At 42.4% G+C, this 15,836-nt stretch overlaps 1 protein-coding gene across 2 annotated transcripts; it reads right to left on the reverse strand.

Moving 5' to 3' along the window:
- Positions 1 to 3,143: 3,143 nt before the first annotated feature.
- Positions 3,144 to 8,916, reverse strand: Vhl (von Hippel-Lindau tumor suppressor). Of its 2 annotated transcripts, XM_010619347.3 has the most exons (4): positions 8,067 to 8,916; positions 4,969 to 5,091; positions 3,695 to 3,823; positions 3,144 to 3,505 (listed from the first exon to the last, which is right to left on the reverse strand). In XM_010619347.3, the coding sequence occupies exons 1-4, from the start codon at positions 8,248 to 8,250 to the stop codon at positions 3,303 to 3,305; spliced, it is 639 nt and encodes a 212-aa protein (XP_010617649.1). In that variant the 5' UTR covers positions 8,251 to 8,916; the 3' UTR covers positions 3,144 to 3,302. The 2 variants fall into 2 exon arrangements, with proteins under 2 accessions (XP_010617649.1, XP_010617665.1); XM_010619363.3 differs by lacking the exon at positions 3,695 to 3,823 and having other exon boundaries at positions 8,067 to 8,841.
- Positions 8,917 to 15,836: the final 6,920 nt, after the last annotated feature.

Below are 15,836 nucleotides of genomic sequence, written 5' to 3' on the forward strand. Positions count from 1 at the left end.
TTTTTTTTTTGCTACCGGGGATCGAGCTTAGGACCTTGTGCCAAACCATTTCTTTTTGACACAAGGTCTTGCTGAATTACCCAGGCTGGCCTTGAACTTTCAATCTTCCTGCCTTAGCCTGAGTAGCTGGAATAATAAGTGTATCTTGTTCTGTCCAATCGTCTTGATGAGCAGAAGTGTATCTAATTTTTCTGTGATCTGCCAATGGACTCCTGGTATATGTGGGGAAAGCTAGAAAATCTTTGTTGTTGAGACAAGGTCTCACTATGTAGCCCAGGCTGGCCTCAAACTCATGGTGATCCACCTGTTTCAGCTTCCTGATGTTGGGATTATAAGGTGCACACCACTATGCAAAGCTTCCTAGAAAATCTTGAGTTCATCAGGTATGTGTACAGGAGGGGAAAAAGCTGAGTATCAGGCAGCCAGTGACTAACAGAAAGTGGAACTGAGGTACTAAGGATGGAAGGCAGAAATCTTTTTTGTTGTTTTTGCACTGCTGGGGATTGAACTTGGGCTTTATGCATGATAAGCAAGTTTCTACCTGTGAGCCATACTCTGGCCAAAATACAGAAATCTAGTGTGGCAGTACCTGAAATGTTTATATACCACAAGGCAGAACACTGACGTGTTCCACACCCTCCTTTTCTGTTGCTGTTGGCAGTGCTGGGGACCCAGTGCCCAACCCCAGCTATCCCTCAGCCTATTTTACATCTCATTATTCCACTGGTTCTTAGCCCAGTCTCCTCTGATTCTCAACATAACCAGCAGTGAAAATACTGACCTCTTGCCTTTTCTGTTTCTGTTGGGGACACTTTTGTTCCCAATGTGAATGCTTTTCTTAACACTTTTTGTGCGGTGCATAATTTTTTATGGTGAAATTTCATTTTTATTAAAAAAAAAAAGCTTGAAGAAATGATGTTAAATTAAGAACAATTCATGGTTGGACAAAGGAGAATCAGAATGTAGCTAGTGGACCTGGCTTGTGCTCCAGGACCACAGAGTGAGCTGCTGTCTGTTCCTCCCTACACCAGACCAAGCATGCACACCTTTCCAAAGGCTCCCAAAGAGAAGAGCCAGGTTAAAACAACACAACACACCCCACGTGTTTCCTTTACCCAGCACCATTTAATATATGGGTTTGAAAAAAAAATCAAAATAGGAAATATTTAAGAACAACACATTTAATATTCACAGGATTACAAATTAAAAACATACATTTTTCATGCTATAAGTTTTCAGTCTTTCTTGAACAACACAGAAAAGTGTTTCAAATTTTGTGTTTAACAAGATGATGATCTCTGCCACCATCTCCCCACCAATCTCAACAAAAAATTGAAATCTAGATACATGTCATTACACGAGAACTATACAACACACCTGTAAAAAGCACCTAACCTGCTGACTACTGAGTGGGTGGGCTGAGGGCAGCAGGGAAATGGCAGAGTCTGCTTCACTGACTGCACTCTGATCTGAGGACACAGGGCCATGCCCCATGGAATCAGAACACCAAGACACACCTCAATCACTCCTGCGAAAGGTTATACCAATACTTATGGAAAGCTTATAATAGCATGGGAGGATATTCAAGTTATAAACTGAACTGAAAAAGTAAAATACAAAAGCATACGCATTGCATGATCTTAACTATGTTAAAACCAATCAACCAAAATATGTCCTGTAAAAGGCTAAAAGAAACTAGCTCAAAGGTTAACAGTGATTGTATTTAAGTACTACATCTACAGTGATCTTTTTTTTTGAGACAGGATCTGGCTACTGCTATGTAGTTCAGGCTGGCCTTGTACTCATTATGTAGCCTAAGCTGACCCCAAACTCTCAGCAATCCTCCTACTTCAGCCTACTTTTCTGTCTTTCTAAATTCTTCTGTGCTAGGATTTTTTACAAAAGCACTATTAGTTACAAAAAGTAAGTCTGATAGACGTATTAAATTTGAGTTAGTGACTCTATGCCCAGCCTTTAAGAAAGGATGTGTGCATTCACAAAACTACAACATTCCAGGACACTCCATGACAAAATGTTAGAAGGAACTGGCTGGAGGTGGAGGACTTAGGTCTTTTCCTCCCGCCAAGTGCAGTGTGACCAGGTCCTACAGATAAAGACACTGAACCAAATGGAAATGCCATGGATTTACAGAAAGAACTGACATACTCACATCTGATGACTTGTTCACAGCACAGCTGTTTTACACTAGAATTACTTTTGTGTAGATGTCAAGTTACAAAAGTGCTATTATCACAGTAACTGTGAAAACCCAATCTTGGTTTAGAAAGAAACAAAACAGCATTACAAAATGAGTGAACCAAGAAATGTGGGAGACTTAAAAAATTAGAAAGAGTGCTTTCTATAAAAATGATTGTTTCTCCTTTCTCCTTTTTTTTGAGACAAGGTCTCACTATGTAGTTCAGGCTGCCTTGAACTCACTGTGTAGTCCAGGCTGGTCTCAAACTTGAGGCAATCCTCCTGCCTCAACCTCCTAAGTGCTGGGATCACAGGCGTATGCCACCATGTCCAGCAAACAATGATTCTGTTTAAGACATTTGTTTTTCATAGGCTAAAGTTGATCCTGAACAGAAGAGGATGCCAACCCTCTGAATCCTTTCCACCAAAGCATTCCCAAGTTTGCTCACTGACACACACTGTCTTTAGACTCAGGACAAGATAGGCCACTGGTAGTGACCTTTAGAGCTGCCCAATAAACTGTGAGCATGTGCCATAGGTTTGCCACCACTAGGCTTGGCACTGGGGCCATAAAAGGAGAAAGACTGCTCCCTGCCTCAGGGATGTCTCAGTCCCTGGGAGCTGGATACTTTACCAACCATAATATTAAATCAGTTCAAAGTGGAAGCCATCACTTTCTTTTGCATTGAAAGGGTATGCTGCAATTCTTACTGAATTACATATGCAAAGTCTCTTAACACTGAAACTTTTCTGACTTACTAGGAGGCAAAAACAGTATTTTTTTTTTTTTTATTTGGTAACGGGATCAAACTTGGGATCTTGAGATTTTGAGGCAGGCAGCGGAACCACTGAGCTACATCCCCAGCCCTAAGCAAAAATACAACTACTTTTTCCTGCTGAATGCTTCTAGAAAGGGCAGGGATGAAGTGACACTTACTGATGTTTGTCCCTCAACACAGCAACACCCACCAAAGTGAGTCATCTTTCTTTTAAACAAAGTAGTATATTTTACCCAAGAATGAGACACTGTAAAGCCGAGAGTAATAGCCAGTGTTCCATCTAGATAAAGACTCACTGGTACCAGCAGAAGCTGGGGTGCAGGAACACTAATTCCCATTGACCTCCTCGGTCTCCTCTTCCGGTGGTTGCCTGGCAATATGCTCCTGAGTCAGACGTGCCAGGTCTTTCTGCACATTTGGGTGATCCTCCAGATCCTCGTAGAGGGACCTGACAATGTCCAGTCTCCGGTAGTTCTCAGGCTTCACGAGGCTCCGGACGACCTGGAGGCATCGTTCCTTCAAGGTGTACACTGTAAGGCAGGAAACCAAATCCTCAGGGGCAGCCAGGCCTGGCACAAGGATGAGCAAGAGGTGCCAAGCACAGCAATGATATTTACTACAGTGGACCTCAATTTAGGTTAAAATAAATAAATAAAAATAACAAAAGCTGAGCGTGCGTGTTGGGGTAGCTGCATTAAGGGTGCTACCAGGATTCATACCTGCTGTAGTAACCACCCCTTGAAAGAGGGCTCGGCCAGCCATCCGTTTCCACTGACTGCATTCGGATGAGGAAACGCCGGCAGAGCTGGGCCTGAGCCTGAAGAAGGGCCTAGGAGGTCCAAGCCGTGCTGCTGACAAGATTACACATAAGGAACAGGCCCGAGACCACCCGCAAGAGAGCCTGGCCTGCAGGAGCCCTGGCAGTAGAAGGTGGCCAGAAGTCACCAGGATTACCACCTGGCTAGACACGCAGCTTGGACTGTGTCAAAGTGGATGTCATAAGGCAACATATCAACTAACAGGGTGAAACTGGAGTTCAGAGTAACTCAGCTCCTATTTAAACTCACTGGGGAACTTACACTTCTTTCCTTGCAGTTCTAGGATCAAACCCTGGGCCTTGCACATTCTAGGTAAGTGCTTTATCACAGAGCTACAAACTGATCCATGGATTGACTAGTACTAGAGGCTGAGCCCTCAGGGCACTGTACCTTTGAGCTACATTCCCAAGCTCCTTAGGACACCCGCCCCCACCCCCCAAAACCTGGTCACTTTTGCAAGACAGGGTCTCGCTATGTAGTTCAGGTTGCTCTTAAACTCACTATGTAGCCCAGGCTGTCCTCAAATTCTCTTGTGAGACTCCCTGCCTCAGACTCCCAAGTGCTGGGATTATAGGCATGTTCTATCATACTGGGCTTTCCCAGCCACCTTTAAAATTTTTTCATCTTGAGTCTTGCTAAGTCATCCAGGCTGGCCTCAAATTTGTGATCCTCCTGCCTCAGCCTGTGGATTACAGGTATGCCACACCACACAAGATTGAGGCCAGCCTGGGTATTTGAGACTGTGCTTAAAAAGAAAAGGCTGGGAATGTATCTCACGGGTAGAGCTCCTGTCGGTTCAATCTCCAGAAATGCAAAACAAAAAAAGTATCCTAAGGCAAAGTTACCAAACTTAACAGTACTTAAAACTTTTTGTATACCCACTTCTTTAAAACAGGATCTATGTATAAATATATTAGGTTGACTCCTGCAACGCTATAGTTGCTTTTGCAGTACTGGGGATTGAGCTCAGGGCCTTCACACTGAACTAACTATAACCCCAGCCTCTTTTCAAATTTATTTTGAGGCAGGGTCTTGGTAAGTCTAAGTCCAATCTAGAATATCATTTGAGGTTTAAACAAATAGCGAACTATGATGCCAATCTTCCATTCTTTCAAGTGACCTATCCATTGCTTATTACAACAATGTTTATAAGAAGTAAGATCGACTGTCAGTACCTGGCAGTGTGATGTTGGCAAAAATAGGCTGTCCATCAATATTCAGAGACGGCACAAATAATTCAGTCTGGTTAACCAGAAGCCCGTCGTGTGTCCCTGCATCTCTGAAGAGCCAAAGGTGACCTGGTGCACAAGCAGAGGCCATTAAGGAGCCACATCGATCTGATCAAGATATCTATCTTCTCTGTATGTCCTGACTGACATGAACTTTCTGCCTCTCAGTCTACTTAAATATCACAAAGCCCTCCTTTCCAGTAACGTCACAATGTAATTCTTACAAGAGAAAGCAGGTCTGAAACAGGCCGAGTGACTTGTCAAGGCAACACAAACAGCAGGAGAGCAGGCAAATACTCAACCATGGTCAAAGAGCAAAGCCTATGCAAAGCAGACCACTGCAAATCACACTGAACACTGCAGTTTTAAGGTCACTGGCTCCCCAAGCCTGTGCTTCTCAAAAGGAGTTGCAAAAACAGCATAAGAAAAGAAGCCAGGCAGAAAGGAGTACAACAGACACAACACATGGTGTGAAAAACAGGAAGTATGAGAACTGGAAGGGGCAGGAAGATTTCAGGGGAGATGGAAATGTTCTGATTTAGGTCTTGGTACAACTGTCAAACCTCATCAAACACTTGTGTGGGTTTTACCGTGTAAATTAGACATAAATTTAAAACAGACATCATAGGTATAAAACGAAAAGGGATAGGGAAGGCAAACCTAGAAATTTAAGATTCTGTCTAACACATTCACACAGGGCCACAGTGTGTATGTATCACTGTTGACTGGCTTTGAACCACCCGTGGTACATGCATGATTGTCCCACACTGCCCATTAAGACAGTCACATATGTACCACTGGTGGTGCAAGCCAAAGGATATGTGTTAAGGATGGTGTTCTCTCAGCATCAATGCAGCAGCACTCCTCTCCTTACAGGTAAGTGGTGGCGCACACCTATAATTCTAGCGCTTGGGAGGCTGAGGCAGAAGGACCACCGTGAGTTCAAGGACAACCTGGGCTACATAGTGAGTTTAAAGCCAGTCTGAACTACATAGTGAGAGTCTGTCTTAGAAAACAAAATAAATAAAAAATAGAAATAAATGCAGCAGTCCTACCTGGGGTATAAACCTTCTTGAAGATTTGCTGTACTTTTCAGAAATCTAAATTGGCAATTAATGTTTTCATTGTGGCAAAATACATATAAAATTTACCATTTTAACTTTTTTCTTTTTTTTTTTTTTGCAGATCTGGAAGTTGCATGCTAAGAAAGCATCTAGCATCAAACTACACTCCCAGCTCTTGTTTTATTTCTGTAGCAACAAACATGGAGCCCAGAGCCTCACACATGTTAGGCAGACAGGTGCTCTACCACTGAACTATACTTTCAACTCTTACTTTTTAATTTTTTGAAACAGGGTCTTGCAAATAGCCCAGGCTGCCTCAAATGTGCAATCTTCCTGACTCGCGCTCCTGATTAGCTGGTGTTAGAGGCATGCACCACCAGCCCAACCCATTTTCTATTTTTAAGTGTATAATTCAGTGACATCAAGTACATCCACATGGTAAGTAATTTTTAAAATTAAAACTGATATTAAATCAGGTACATGGTAGATATGGAAAACTACAAAATTCACACAGGGCCGGGAATTTAGCTTAGTGGTTCTGCTGCCTGCCTCGCAAGCACAAGGTCCTGAGTTTGATTCCTGGTACCACGAAAAAAAAAAAAATCACCCAATTTCCTATATAAAGTAGAAATGGAGGCTGAGGCAGAGGATTGAGAGCTCAAGTCCAGCCTGAGCCACAAAGTGAGGCCTTACTTTCTTATTTATTTATTTTGGTTTCTTAAGACAGAGTCTTGCTTTGTAGCTGGCATCCTTCAACTTGCAGCAATCCTCCCGCCTCATCCTCCCAAACGCTGAGATTACAGGTGTGCACCCCCAAACCCAGTCTGAGAACTTATTTAAAAAAAAAAAAAAAAAACCCGGGGAAAAAAAAAAAAAGCCTGGTGTAAAAGACTGAGACGTTGTGTGGCGCTGATGCCCTCTGCCATGTTGTGCAGCAGCTAGAGGCAGCCCCTCTGTGTTGGACTATCCCAACTTGACTGTAAGCATTGAAAACATCCTTTTTCTTTAAAAATTAAAAAAAAAGAAAGACTGAGAAGTGAGAAGCGTTAGCTTATCAAGTAGCTCAAGGAAGAACAGAACTATTAGGATCCCTATAGACAAGTTATGAAAATTAAGGAAGACTAGAACTACTCCACCTGAGCGCCATCGAAGATTCTCTTCAAGGTCTAGTTGTTCCCCTTTTTTGTTAGGTGGTTGGTTGGTTGATTTTTTGAGACAAGACCTGGCTACGTGGTTCAGGCTGGCCTTGAGCTCACTATGGAGCCGGGTGCCCCACCACGCCGCCATCCTGGAGCCTGGTTAGTCTCCTAACTGACGCTCATTAATCGTCTTCCTCCTCCAAACCACTCTGCAGCAGGGGTGAGCTATTCAGTGGGTATTTCTGACAAAATCAACCAGCTCTATTTCTCACTTTTCCCCCCTGGTACCAGGGGTTGAACTCAGGACCTTGCATTTGCGAGGCAGGCAGGCAAGCACCACTGAGCTACATCCCTGGCCCATCAACCAGCTCTATTTCCCCAGGGTAAAACAATCTTTTGAGCTTCCTTTCCTATCACCCCGCTCTGCCAAGGCTCCAGGTTTTAGCACGCGTCTGCACCTCACACTCTTATCCCTCTTAGCTGAGTCCTCTCATCCAGCTCCCCTCCTTCCCTGGTACCCACTCCCTAAGTGGAGACAAATACTCCCTCCCTCATCCAAAGGCACCCAGCCCCTGCCTAACCAGCTCAACACCAGGCCACCGGCTCAAGCCCTCTGTGTCTGTCCATGCAGTGGTCTACAAGGAGGGCGGCAGGACTCAACGGGTGCTTTAGGGATGTATCCTGTGAGGGGTATGCGATCTCGTAAGGGATAAAAACACCTTCGAATGAAAATCCCTCGGCGTTACAAAGAAGCCTCGCCACTACCAGCATCGACCTGGGTGCGTCACCGGAAGGGTGACTGCGATCCCCAGTTCCGGGAAGGCGGAGGGCTGGCTTGTACCTCGGTAGCTGTTCATGCGGCGGCCCGTGCCAGGCTGCATCGTCGGGTAGGGCTGCGGCTCGCCCTCGAAATTGAGCCACACAGGGAGCACGACGCGGGGGCTGCGGTTGCAGAAGATGACCTGGGAGGGCTCGCGGGAGTTCACTGAGCGCAACACAGGCCGCGGCGGGCCGGCCTCCTCCATCTCCCGCTGGCCGTCAGCACCTGGAAAGGACCGCTTCCTAGATGCCTCCCCCGGGCTTACACTCCGGAGGTCCGGCGCACAGGACTCGCACAATGCGCGCGCATGGGGGGTAGAGACAGGAGAACGCACGCGCAGACATGGCGACTGCCGTTTGCGCACGCGCAGACCGTCCCTCGGGGGAGGAAGACGGGAGCGCCCCTTGCCTCCTCCTTCTCGAGGCCAGGTGGACACCACAGCACTGAGGGTACAGGCTTTAAGACAGGGAGCCTTAAGAGCGGCTTTGGTGGGTCCCTTGGCGCGAGGCCGAGTGGCGACACTGATCCCTGAACACCGGGCGTCCTGGCTTCAGGCGGCGCAGCAGCCACAACCCAGCTTTTCACTTGCGCGAAGATCGTCTTTAACCTTGAATGTAGCTTTACAAATTGATGCTTTGGGTTCAGTAGGGTTTTTGCAGCTTTTTTTTTTTTTTTGGTACAACTACCCGCGTAAATAAACACTGCCTTTTTGCTTCCACCGAGAAAACTGAATACGGGAGCTTCCCTGTACACCCAGTCACCTGCTATGGCGACCGGAAGCTACTGACCCATTCCCCCCAGTGCATACGTCCCCCCCTGCCGGGAGGCGGGGCTTCCGAGACGCCACTGCGCATGCCCGGCCTCTCCCTGCTGCTGTACTATCACTCCCGCCCCTGTCTCGGCCTCAGGCTACCCGTGATGTCTGAGCTGTGCGGACACTAGTTGCGCGGGTGGGTCGGAGCCCAGCAGACCTACTTGCGACTCCGGCCCCTGGACGAGCCTGTGCTGCGTGCGTCCCGAGACTGGGAGGCCACCTCCCAAGGGTTCAACCTGCCTCCCGTCTGTGGCCTGAGCCCGTGGCTGGCTGAAGTCAACTCACCCGTTCTCCGTGTAACTGGAGGCGGCCACCGGGCAGCCAGGACTTCTGGGCTCTGACTAGCCCTTCTGGAACCTTGGTTAAATTACTGCACCTTCCTTTCTGGGCTTTATTCCTTATCTGTAAAAACGTTTAAGGTTATGTGAAGTTTCACAAACACAGGTTAAGTACTTTTTTGTTTGTTTGTTTGTTTGTTTGAGACAGGGTCTCACTGTATAGTTGAGACTGACCTGGAACTCACTATGTAGCCCATGCTGGTCTCGAACTCACAGCGATCCTCCTGCCTTAACCTTCCCAGTGCTGGGATTACAGGCGTACGCCACCACACCTGGCCAGGTTAAGTACTTTGAACAGTGCCTGGCAAAAAATAAAATCCATTATTCCTGCGTAAGGGGTTTAGAGAAAATTGTATTTATAGTTATGTATGTTAAGAAACTGGCCTATGTGCTTTGGCTCTAAATTTTTTATAAAATTTAGAATTCATTGATCCCTTATTGTATATGCCAGGAACAATAATTAACAGTGGTAGAATTCCTGGTTTAATATTTATTTAAATAATCCTCGGGATAATTTTATGTTTGTTGTTTTACTTTATTTAAGTTATATTTTGTCACCTTCATAAGCTGGTAGGAGTTTTCAACGTTTTTGGAGAAGGCCATACATGTTCCTTCCAAAGGGCCAGTCAATCTGCATTACTTCACAAAGTTTCAGCAGATGACACTCTTTCCACTAAATTAGCAGTGTGTTTATGGTTATGTTATCTTTTTTAAAATTAAGTTTGTTGGTACATTTTAGGTATACATTATGATCACATTCAGCATTGGGATTTTGTACCTGTACATGATATATCGTGGTTCTTGTTTTATCCCATTCCCCTTCCTTCTCTCCCCCCACATCTTTTAAGGCAGGATCTCCCTTTGTAGTTCAGGATGGCCCTGAACTCACCATGTAGTCCAAACTGGCCTTGAACTCCCAGCAATCGTCCTGCCTCAGCCTCCAGGGTGCTTGGATTACAGGTGTGCACCACCACACCCAGATCTAACATAATTTTCTTTTTTTCCCCCTCATTGAGTTTATTGGTACATTTTAGATATACAGTACAGTTACATTCATTATTGGGATCTTGTACCTTCACATAACAGGTCTTGGTTCTCGTTTTTTCCCCCCGCTGTCCCTGCCCTCGCTTCACCCCCTCCTCTTCTCCCCATTTATAAAAACTTTATTTCCATTTTTTTCATTTTCTCCTATTTTTTCTTTTCCCTTATTACCTTAGATATATTTGCACCTATGTTTATAGCGGCACAGTTTGTAATAGCTAAAACTTGGAAACATCCCATTTGCCTATCAGTTGGAAACTGGATAAAGAAGATGTGGTTTTTCTATAAAATGGAAAATTACTCAGTCATAAAGAATGAGAAATTAGATTCATTCATAGGAAAATTGATACATATTGAGGATATACTCCTACGTGAGATAAATAAGTCACACGTAAATACTGAAGAATTTCTCTGGTGTTAATAAACTGTAATAGTACATAAGATCCTAATGAGATAATTGACAATGTAAAATAGGAAGAAAAGGGCTAAAGGTGTAGGGAAAGTGGGTAACATAATTTTCTTTCTAAGCCTTTTCAGAAGAAAAAGGAATTACTGAAACTATGCACACTTTATAGCGTCTCTCCTAGTCTTATCTTTATTGGTTGCTTAGAGCCATACAATTTTTGCACAATTGAATTTGCAAACATTGAAAAAAAATGTAACCCCCCCCAGAACACCACATACAAACACATTTTATCTGTACCTAATACCTCACATATAGCTGTAAGCAAATATAAATGAAACTACTGAAAGGGAATAGTGACACCGCTCAACAACTAGGCCACACACACACACACACACACACCGAGAGGTCAGAGTGGAGATTTTATTCAAGGGGTGGGAGGAGAGAGATAGAGCAGAGAGAAAGAGCAGAAAGAGAGAGGAGGAGGAAGAAGAAGCAGAAGGAGAGAAGAGCAAAGAAAGGAAGGTCCTTTTATCAGTTTTGGGCTGGGCTGTTGCTTATTTATGAGGAGTGAGCTACTTTTAACCTGTCACAGACCAGGTTGCTGTTTATGGGTCCAGCCCTGCAGAAACAGGTTTCAACTTCTCCAGACCGCTGTGGCCTTGCGGAAGGGAAACCAGAGATAAAGGCATGAGGTCATTTTAGGAGCCAAGATGTACCAGGAGAATGCAGCCTGTGAGGCGGTGTCACAGCATACTTTAACATGATCAATTCCCTAACAACTATTAAAATCAAAGGGGAAAAATTCCAGGAAAAAGAGAGGAAAAAAAAAAAAAAAAAGATTCCCAGGGGGTTGGTCGTGCGTAGCTCAGTGGTAGAGTCTGTTTATCATGCCAGAGGCCCTGCATTCAATCCTCAGCACCACCAAACCCCTCCTCCCAAAACAAAACCCAAACACACCCAAACACAAACATTCTAATAGTCGCACAGCATAATTAAGGTTCTGAAAAAACATAAATTTAATTCAGCTGTCTATATTAGATGTGTTGCGTTTACTAAGGAGCCATGAATATATAATTTCTTAGACTTTAATACTAAGAAATAATTCCATGAGATTCAAAATGGGTAGTGATCTAGATCCACTCAAAATATCTTCTGAACAGGGGAACAAAAGTAGTAAATTTGAGAAAACAATGCTCAAATACTTGGCTTCCAGTAAGTACACCAGAAAAAGTAACCAAGAAGTGTTGACAAACACTGTGGCTGGAATAGCCAAGACATTTCCCAAGTTTAAATTTAAATTTAAATTTCCTAAATATATAGCTATTAGACACATGTGCCAGACAGCTACTGATGCTAGAAAAATATTTTAGCATTTTAGAAAACCCCTCACAAATTCAATCTTAAACAAGGATACTTAGTGATTTAGCAAGATCCAATCTCAAAGCAAAACAAAACAAAAATTTAAAAAGGGCTAGGGATAGCTGGGCGTGGTGGTGCACACCTGTAATCCCAGCACTTGGGAGGCTGAGGCAGGAGGATCGCTGTGAGTTCAAGACCAGCCTGGGCTACATAGTGAGTTCCAGGTCCGTCTCAACTACATAGTGAGACCCTGTCTCAAAAAACAAAAACAAAAAAGGGATAGGGATGTAGGTCAGTGAAAAGGCCTTGCATTCAATCTCTGGTACTGGAAACAAGAAAACCTTCAACTTTTAACCTGTTTTCTGCTCATTATGTTTCAGTAACAATTCTGACAATACATTACAAGTAACAATGAAGCAAGATTAAATTTTCTAGTTGTCTCCTATAAGTTAGTTATTTTCTGTTTAATGTGACATTTTATAGAGAATTCAGCAGAATAGGTTTATAAATTAAGGCTAAGGAGTTCTAAAGACTAAAATTTAAAGCACAGACTATAATCTTCATGACATTGTTAAAAGCTAAGATTAAAACAATACAAAACAACCCTATTTATTTCCCACATCTTTTGCCAACCACTCCCTCCCCAAAGAGTGTGGTATTTTAAATGCAAACTACTGGTAAGGAGTGACAAATTCCATCAGCCAGTGCAGAGTATGTTTTCACATAAGCGCCCACAATCTGTACTGAGCACCACTGGTAGACTATAGGCGAGTGGAGTATTTCCAAAGACGGGGGGTCAAGACCTGTTCCATTCACCCTTCAGCCCCACAGGCTCAGACTGAGCTCTCTTCTTCTTTGGGGTCTCCTGTGCCTTTCTGCTCTGGAGATGCTGCTGCTTTAGCTACTTCTTTTGACTTTCTCATCAAAATCCATACTGGTCTCCACCTCTTTTCCTTTGTTTTTCTGCTTCTCCACTTGTTCTTCTTTTGCTATAAATCGATAAATGATGACACCTGCAATGATCAGGATTACGCCGTGTGCCCAGTATGTGGCGGGGAGCGGGCTATATTCGGTGCTTGTTTTTCTCAGGGCCTAGGATGCTCACCAATCCCAAGGACTGGCCGACCTGGCTCCCTGCCCACTCTCACCCCAGCCACCCCTCCCTATTTACAGAAATTCTGTTTTCTTCCTTCTTTTTCACCCCCTCACCAGCTCCTCTTCCCCTTTGAACCTTTTCTTCCTACTTCACATTATCTATCACACATTTTGGTCCTTATTTGCACTTTAAGTTTGTCACACCAGAGAAAAAAATTTGGTGTTTACACATGTGTCCTATTCATTTCACTTAAGAGTATGGTCTCAATATGCATCCACTTAGCTATAAATGTTTCTAGTTTATCATTCTTTACTCCGTTTTGTTAAAAAAATTATCCAGTCACCAGTTGATGAGCATTTGGGCTATTTCCAAGATTTAGCTATTACAGACTGTGCTGCTATAAACATGGGTGTGCGTATGTCACTGAGGTATGATGCTTTTAATTCTTTTTTTTTAACCCTTAAATATACAATGTGATCGGTGTGTTTATTTTCCCTTTTAGTGGAATTTAAATTTTAAAATGGAAAACAACATATTACAGTAAACACACACCCTAGTAAACATAGTTGTGACTTTTATGATGTTTTTACAATTTTTTTCATATAATTTTTTTGTTCCAACACTATTAATCACAAAAATAACCATCTCAGTGACACTTAACAAGTAACATAAATTTCAGTTGATATGCATTCTGTGCTGGGAAACATCCATGCATAGTCACTGCACTTCAGAGTGTTATGCCCTAGTGGGGGAAGTCATCAAAGACCACCAAGGAGTCAGGTCCGATGCAATTACAAGAGTTTATTGCAAGCTCGAGCCTGGACCCTGGGGTGTCACTGTCACAGCGGCTTCAGACCGAGAGCCCAGATCCATCTTTGAAGCAGGATTATATAAGGTTAGGGAGACTTTTCCTTTTTATAGGTTCTATTTTTAGCTCTTGCTTACTATTGGATATTTGAGGGGTACTGGGAGGGCACTTACTGGAAAATTACTAATACCTACGTTCACAGAATCAATTCCTCTTTTTAAAGAACATCTGATTAAACAAATTCTATAATTAACAAAGACTACATATGTAAGCAGTGACTAATGTCTATATTAGCAGTGGCTACCTATGTAAGCTGTGACTAGTACCTATGTTGGCTAAATCAATTCCTCCTTTTAAAGAACATTGATTATTTTAAGCAGGAATAATTCATCTTTAGATCATTAAAAAGAGAAACAGAAACAGGGTGGAGATGCCCTAAGACAGCTTGCCCTAAAAAGAGGAACAGAAACACAGGGAGACTGTCATACAGAATGGAATTTTACAGAATGGAATTTTTGCAGCTCTGTTCTGGGCAAGAGGAACAGAAGTGGGCAAAGGGCACAGAGGGAGCCCACCTTGACCTGAAAAGTTGGTCCTTACAAGAGCACTAAATAGTTCATGATAAAACTGTGACCATCTTCATGAAGAATGAAACTTTAAAATGTTTAATAATGGATCAGTCAAATGCATATCACTTTACTGTATAGAACATAACCCACCAAATTAAAGTTAGGGAAAATTTTCTTTTTAATTAAATTGATTATTATTTTTTTTATTTGTTGAAATGTTCCCCCATATTCTACCCCAACTATATAAAATGTATGAACTGTTTGTATCTTCAGTATTCACCCAAATGTATTTAAAGAAAAAATAATGAGGATATCTTGCTTTCCTCATCAAGTATTTCTAGTTTGGAAAATGACACTTTAAGCAAAAACAGAGGAAAAATAAAATGAATGTGTTATTTAATGAGTATATGTGAGGCAAAAGACACAAATTCTCAGGTGAAGTTTGTCTCTTCTAAGTTGTTACTCAGAAGTGAAAGGCAAATGAGGTTTCTTTAAGTACACAATTTATAAATATTGAAACAGCAAAGTCTGCATGATTATTTTACATTCTTTCTGAAGTGTGGCTCTAAAAGTAGACTGACAATTCACATAATTAAGCAAACTGAACTTTGTAAATGTATAATAAATTTTAAGTGGCTGGCATTCAAATACTGACTTTGGATGTGGACACGGATGCCATAAATGATTAAATCTTTGGGCAGCTTGGCTTTTTGATGATTTACTCAGGTGTTCAAGCAGAAAGTGTATGATTTCTTTTTATTCAACAAGCTGATCTACAAGTGGATAATTTGTAGGATAAAGGAAATTCCAAGTTATGTATGTGTACATAAATAGATATAATACACATATGCAACCATTAAAATAGTAATGCAACATAAAACCCCTCAATGCCTGCTTGCTGATAGCCAAATCTTAGTCTTTTTCAAAAGTGACATAATTTATTTGTTTAAAAGTAAAACTTTACTGATACAATGATGTTCCACTGGATTAAGGATAATATGCCAATATCATTCTAGAAGATGAAATAACTATGACAAATATTAAGGTCAGATATAACAGATTCAACTCAATGAAACTTCATTTTTTATTTTTGAAAAATTTTTGCTTTCTCCTAGTATCATTTTTAGTTCAACTGCTAATTTTTACTTCAGCTTACTAGTGATGCACTAGCTAAAATTTTATTCTAACAAGTATTAGTTCTATTGAGCTCTTAAACTTGAATCTTTTTAAAAAAGAAGAGTCAATACAATCAGCACAGACCTTTTCTACCAGTTTCACTTCCTAATCCATTTCTTCCTCAGTGCTTTATTTTTATCCTTTATAATTTCATAGCAAATTATCCAGATTACATCTGGACTAA

This window comes from Fukomys damarensis, unplaced genomic scaffold, assembly GCF_012274545.1.
Source record: "Fukomys damarensis isolate Sample0158 unplaced genomic scaffold, DMR_v1.0_HiC HiC_scaffold_24, whole genome shotgun sequence".
Taxonomy (NCBI): Eukaryota; Metazoa; Chordata; class Mammalia; order Rodentia; family Bathyergidae; genus Fukomys; species Fukomys damarensis.

Bases quoted from the DNA above. Each gene is read 5' to 3' on its own strand.
- Vhl (XM_010619347.3), bottom strand. From the start codon at position 8,250: ATGGAGGAGGCCGGCCCGCCGCGGCCTGTGTTGCGCTCAGTGAACTCC. The intron at 5,092-8,066 runs GTACAAGCCAGC...CTTGTGCACCAG, and splicing joins CCGCATGAACAGCTACCGAG to GTCACCTTTGGCTCTTCAGA. The intron at 3,506-3,694 runs GTATGAATCCTG...CCTGCCTTACAG, and splicing joins AGGGGTGGTTACTACAGCAG to TGTACACCTTGAAGGAACGA.